At 56.4% G+C, this 6190-nt stretch overlaps 1 protein-coding gene across 6 annotated transcripts in view; it reads right to left on the reverse strand.

Annotated features, from left to right (window-relative positions):
• The window catches only part of HVCN1 (hydrogen voltage gated channel 1), a 32477-nt gene that overhangs the window by 7888 nt on the left and 18399 nt on the right, over positions 1–6190 (reverse strand). For 4 of the 6 annotated variants that reach the window (XM_027772209.1, XM_027772211.1, XM_006149326.3 and 1 more), the window contains one exon: positions 2268–2534. In XM_027772209.1, the coding sequence (XP_027628010.1) occupies positions 2268–2534 (267 nt within the window). Of the gene's footprint in view, positions 1–2267; positions 2535–3075; positions 3211–6190 lie in introns of all 6 variants that reach the window. The other 2 variants (XM_027772210.1, XM_027772208.1) reach the window with 1 other exon arrangement.

A 6190-nucleotide genomic window follows, 5' to 3' on the forward strand; every position in this document is an offset into this window, starting at 1 on the left:
GGTTCGGAGGGGAGCCACACCGCTAGGAAAAGTGCCGTGAATTCTGAGAAGCCGGTCAATTCCAAATCCGCGCCATGGCCAAGGTCAAGGCGACAGCGCCTAGCCACAGAGCAGGGCAGGATGTGGACAGTCCTGGGCTCGGCTCCCAGATCCCCAGCGCCCCCTCGGTCCAGAACCAGCATGTCCCCTGCTGCTGCTGAGCCTCGGTGTTAACAGCGGCCTCAGGTCCTCCTGAGGAAAGTGGGGTTGGCCACATTTTCTACCGCAGAGTGAGAGACGTGAGAAGAGCACCCAGCACAGGGCTGGCCCACGGCGCGCAGAGATGAAAGTGGTGTGTGACCTCAGAGCGGCCTTCCTCGGCCTGACTGTACTGCCTGGCCGCGGTTTCCATAAGGCCGGAGACGCCCTACTTGGGAAGTGACAGCGGTTCACTCCGTGTCACCTGGGTCATCTCCAACCATGGGAGAAAAGGGTTTCAGGACTTTCCTATACACTGACTCTGCCTGCAGAGATCAAAACCCTGATCCATGTCCCCCACTCCAATCCAGTGTCCAGCCCTCGCCCTGAGTCTCTGGGCTGGGGACCTGGCCTGATCATCATCCCACCCATTTACTGGGACCCCTGCCCACAGAGGACTTCCCGTCATCTCCTCTGCTGCCACGTGACCTCCCTGCCTGCCCTGCACCGTGAGATGCTCCCTTTCCAATTCCTGACATGCAGGCTCCTGCCCACCCAGGGCCCCTGTGCCTAGGAAACTCCCTCTACCTCCCCAGGGCTCCTGCCCAGCCTTTCAGCTTCAGGTGACATGTCACCTCCTTAATCCCCAGTCCTCCCACCCCCTCATCGTGGGCTACACGACAGGGGCTCAACAAGTGACAGTCACATTTTACCGAGTCATCTTTCCCCTATAAGGAGTGTCTCTGGGGAGTCCCAGGTCCGGGTGCCAGCCTTGATCCCCTGGCAGGCCCAGTGGGCCTGTCACGAGGGGGACATTCTGAGGGGGCGGTCCAGGGCTCCCCCTGCAGCTGGGAGGAAGCTGGCTCCATCCTGCTCCTAAAATTGAGGGTTTGGGATTTCAACCCCAACGACTTAATGCCATGTTTCCCTTCCTGTCACAGCCCTAGAGAAGCAAGCTGAGCCACAAGGAGAGCTGGCTGTCGGCTGGCTTTGTTTCTTTAGGCCACACGAGTGACAAACAAAAGGCCAAAATAAAGTTTGGGCTTTTTTCCTTTTTTTTCCTGGAATAAAGCCAGCGACAGCAGAGGCAAGGGCTGCCTCTCTCTGCTTCCAGAGGCACACTGGCTCTCGAAAGAAACTGGTTTATTTTGGTTTAGGAGGACGCCTTTAGCAGTGTCCCCAAAATACTCTCCTTTGGGAACGGGGCTAACCTGGAGTGCACTTCCCTCCTGTCCCTGGGTCTCGGAATGTGCTTTTAGCCACCTGCTTGCACCATGGGGCTGGGGTTCAGACGTGGCCGCCCAGACACAACCTGCATCTGTCCTTGAAAACCGGAAATGGCTTCTGAGAGGGCTGGATGGTGGCGCCACGGTGGAGCATGGTGGTCTGCATGGAGACCCTGTGGGAAGGCTCCGGGTTCGCATCTGGGGACTGACACGTGGGCGCACGCCTGCCTGTGACCTCGGACCAGCTGAAGCTGGAGGTGGAGCACAGTGAAGACCTTCAGGGGCGCCGTCTGTCCCTCGAGCTCATGGAAGAAACAAACTTAAAGCAGTGTCCTAAATGGGGATGCTGAACCCTCAGGAAGTTCGGATCCCTCTGCTCATCTTGGAAGCTGGCGCCTCCCTCCCCTGTCCTCCCCGTGACCACGCCTGGAGGCGGCAGTGGGTTAAAGCGGACAGATGTTTGGGGCATCCCTCCAGAAGAGACGGAGGCCCTTACCCTCTGCGGGGCCCAGTGGGCTGGCTCGACAGCAGGTGTCTGGTGTTCGCTGAGTGAATGGGTGGGCGCTTTCTCCGCCCCGCCATTCACCCCGGATTTACTTGGCGTGTGTCTGTGTACGGTAAAATTCTCCTATCATGAAAGTGACCGTTTGGACCATCCTAAGTCGGCATAAAGTTCACTGGGATTGAGTACATCTGGGGGCTGCACAGACGTCGCCCTCTGGCCCCGGAACACCTTCACTACGCGGCTGCTCCCCGTGCCCCCTCCCTCCAGCCTGTGGCAGCCAGGGTCTGCCCTCGTGACTTTCCCTGAGGGCTCTTCCCCCTCACCTTCACCCCGGCACCTCGGCCCCCAGCCCCACCTACCTGAAACCTGTGGGAGCTGAAGAGCTTCCTCAATGTGCTCCTGAAGTCGGGGGACGGCCTGGGCGTGGAGTCGGAGGTGGGTTCTGACACAGCGCTGCCCTCCTCGCCCGGGGCTGGCACGGGTGGCTCCTCCTCCTCGTCCTCCTCATTCTCCCACTTCTTGTAGTTGATGTCCCAGGTGTGGTAGTCATCCCCGACAACAGTGAAGTGCCTCAAGAACTTGCTCATCCTCTCGGCAGGAGCCCTCTTGGCCCTGCGGGTGACCGCCTGAAGGGCCGGGACAGAGCAAGAGCCTCAGGCAGGTGGCCCACGGAGCCCTCTGGGCCACTCGGACCCCACACTGCTCTGACAGGAGACGGCCCGGAAGGCCCGGGCTGGGCTGGCCTGGCGGGGAAGGCAGTCCCAGGCTAGGGTACCGTGCGAGCAGGGACCGTGAAGTCACGGTGGCTTCTTGTGCTTTTATTTTTGGAATCCAAAGTCTCAGAGTCGGGGAGGCAACAGGAAACCCCAGACCCCACCAGGCCTTTCTCTGTGGTTGGCTGGCAGGAACCAACGGACTTAGTACTGCAGCCCAGTCACAGAATGCCCACCAGGACCCACACGTAGACGCCAAAGAGCCACTCGGCGGTTCATAGACAACACAACCTGAAAACGAGGTGGGCAGGTGGGGGAGCAGGTAGTAAAAGCACCCAGAGTTTCAGAGAAGGCACCGCCCTCCGCCCTCCACGCCAGGGGGCAGTCCTGGACAGGCCGGTGGTCGATGCCTTTCCCCCAAGCTCATCTAAAAGTACGTGAAATGCACAGACACCTGTTCAAAGGGAGAGGACTTGGAGCCAGCCGATGATGTGGTGGTGAAGGTGGCTGGATCCCACATGGCTGTTCAAATCCTGGACCTGGAAGCTTGAAAAATATCCAGGGTGTGTGTGCATGTATGCCCAAGATCCTGAAAGGGGGAGAGATGAAGAAGAGAGGGCTGCAGTGGGCCATCCCCCCTCCTGGGGGGGTATGCTCTCTCTCTTTCTCTGTGTCTCTCTCCAATGAGCACACATGCCTTGGGGCAAATTGGAAAAAAAAAAGAGAAGATGACTTCAAAGCAAAAACAAATATCCATTCCAACCCCTGCTGTGCTCAACCTATCTTACCAGATAGCAACATTTTAACTATTTTTAAAATTTAAAATTTATTATTATTTAAAAATTTGACCAGAGAGATATATACAGAGAAAGATAGGGTAAATGAGAAAGCAAGTCACTGGATCCGGGACTCAAACTGTGTTCGGCCAAGTGGGAGTCTGGCGCCCCAGCCACCTGCCAGCCCCGATATCAATGTTTTTACAAAGGTAAATAATGAGTATGTATGGGTATGAGTGTGAGGATAAGCAATACAATCAGTGGGAGTGAAATGGGGGAGTCACAAAATGTTTGAACTCTATCCGAAAACTATCTTGCACGCTGCCCATGGCGGCACTGTGGTAACATGCCTCAGTGCCCTGCTAAGACCATGTGGGGAGGTCCGGGCTCTGTGTCCTGAGGTTTCCCTGTGCATGCTGGTGGAGTCGGGGGAGGAAGGACTGGAGTGATGACCCTGTTGGGGTGTCCCCCATTAAATAAATAAACTTAAATCTTTTGGGCCCAGCAGATGGCGTAATGGTTATATCATTGGACTCCCACATGGTCGACCACGGTTTGAGTCCAGACCCGGTGGTTTAAAACTCATGCCAGATGCATGTGCACGTGTGCCCAAAGGCCAGCGAGGAGAATGGAGTAGAAGGGATTGTGGTATGGCTATCCCACCTGGGGGGGATTTCTCACTTTCCGTTTCTGGGTGCACGTGCTCTTATAGCAAAATCTAAGGAAAAAAAACTTCTCTTGGCTCCAAATTTGGTCAAACCTTGCCACCTAATCTCTCATAAGCCTCCCTTGAGCCCGAACATTTTCTAGGTCGGTGCCTAGGGAAGACATTGCAGATTGCAGAGACATTGATGAGGCTGTGGGTGAGTGTGAAGCAGAGGTGGGGAGCCTACATGCGACACCAGGAAGCCGGTCCTGCAGGATCCAGGCTGCCATCTCTGTCTGTCCAGGCTCCCAAATGGGCCAGGTACCTCGGGAGCCCTGGTTCTGAGATTTCCGCACATCCGGAGGCCCAAGGGGAGCTTCTGACAACTGCATGAGCTCCCAGAGCGCCGGCATTCTCCTACTGCCTTCCCATCCTGTCCCAGCCACGAGCCCAGGCCTGTCTGTCCCTCTCCTCACCCCCACGCGTGACTTCCTCCTCCGCCACAGTCCAAACCTTTATCCGCCTCTATGGGGTCCTTCCACAGCACTCTGCAGCAACCTGAGGGGCTCTCGCAAACCCTCACTCCAGACCGTGAGCCCGCCTCCTGCTTTACCCTGCACCAGCACCTTCCTGATCCGCGGAGCAGAGACCCTTTATCGATGTACGTGGCCATACTGCTCAGTCATTCCAGCCACACTGGCTGCCCTTCCGTCCCTCCAGTGCACCACACTCCCCTAACCAAGCTGTCACGTGAGATGGCCCCTCAACCTAGAATGTCCCCCTCCCCACTCGGAGCCTGGCTCACTCTTACTCAATCTTGAAGCCTTGGCAGAAATGTTACTTCCTCAGAGAGGCCCTCCCTGAATCCTAAGGCCGAAATCAGATCCCCTCTCCCCAGTTTTATAACTTCTCACATTCTTTCCATTTCCTTCAAGAGCTCTGACCGCAGTTTCCACCAGAGGCCGTCCTGTGCAGCCACCATTCCTTATTTCTCTCTCGGGCGAGCATCCACGCTCCACAAAGGCGGGGTCTTGTGTGACAGACCCAGGACAGAAGCCCAACCAGGAGCCCTTCCCACTGCGTCGGCTGAGGGCCCTTGGACCCATCTCCCACGCAGGGCTGCAGGCCTGTTGGTTCCCAAGAGCACTGAAGCCCCCGGGCAGCTACTGGCCATGGCTGCCCCCCAAACACCTCACCCAGCAGATAGAGCCACCCTGCTATTTCTCAGCATGGTGGAAGCCCCGGGGTGCTTTGAAAAAAAAATTATATTTTAAAGGAGAAGAAAAGTTTCTTTCTGAAACCTTGCGACTAGTAGAGAAGCAACTTTTAGCAATTTGGGATGAAAATATTTATGGAACCCAGCAGAGCAGAAACAATTCTGGTTTTAAGTCAAGAGTGTGTCATGCCAGAAACAGAAAAGTTCCAGAAAAGGGTAAAGAGAGGCTGATCACAAAAATGCCATGGGCCTTAGCAGCCATGGAAGGACTGACTCAGAGAGGCACCCCCGGCCCCCAGGTCCTGGCCTGCAGCAGCCCCTCCACGGCACTGGCTGATTCTTCTTTAAGAGACTCCCTCTCCTCCATCGCTGCCCGTGGGTATTTTCACTTCTCTACCGATCTGTCCACTGCCAGCCTCTGGCCCCCCACACTGAGTTCCAGTTACACAAACTGATTGAAATCCCCTTGTGGTCTAAGCAAGATTGGGCTGTACCCTAAGAATTTATGCCAGTAGAGACACTGACCCAGACGTCCCCAGAGCTCCGTCTTCCCTGTGAGAACCCTTGTGGTCCCCATTGCACCACTGCTTCTCTCTCGAGGTCACTTTCCCACGTAGGATCCCATGACTCTGCTCCCGCCTGCGTTCCACCCACTGACGCCGCTGCATCCTGATTCTCTCCCGTCTCTGGCTGCCTTCTGTTTCCTGAACCACATGCCCACCTGCGTGGGAAGTCCCTGAGGCCCCAGCCATGACTGCGTCCTCAGGCTGGGTGAGTCCCCTCTTTCATGGTCTCAGCACACTGTGTTCCCTCTCACTCCTTTTTCATTCAATTTGCTAGAGGGTGAATGCACTTGCAGAGAGGGAGCGGGAGAGGGAGGGAGGTAGTGAGAAAGCACACACCCCCCCCCCCCCCCCTCGGGAATCGTAGG

This window comes from Tupaia chinensis, unplaced genomic scaffold (assembly GCF_000334495.1).
Source record: "Tupaia chinensis unplaced genomic scaffold, TupChi_1.0 Scaffold000258_1, whole genome shotgun sequence".
Taxonomy (NCBI): Eukaryota; Metazoa; Chordata; class Mammalia; order Scandentia; family Tupaiidae; genus Tupaia; species Tupaia belangeri.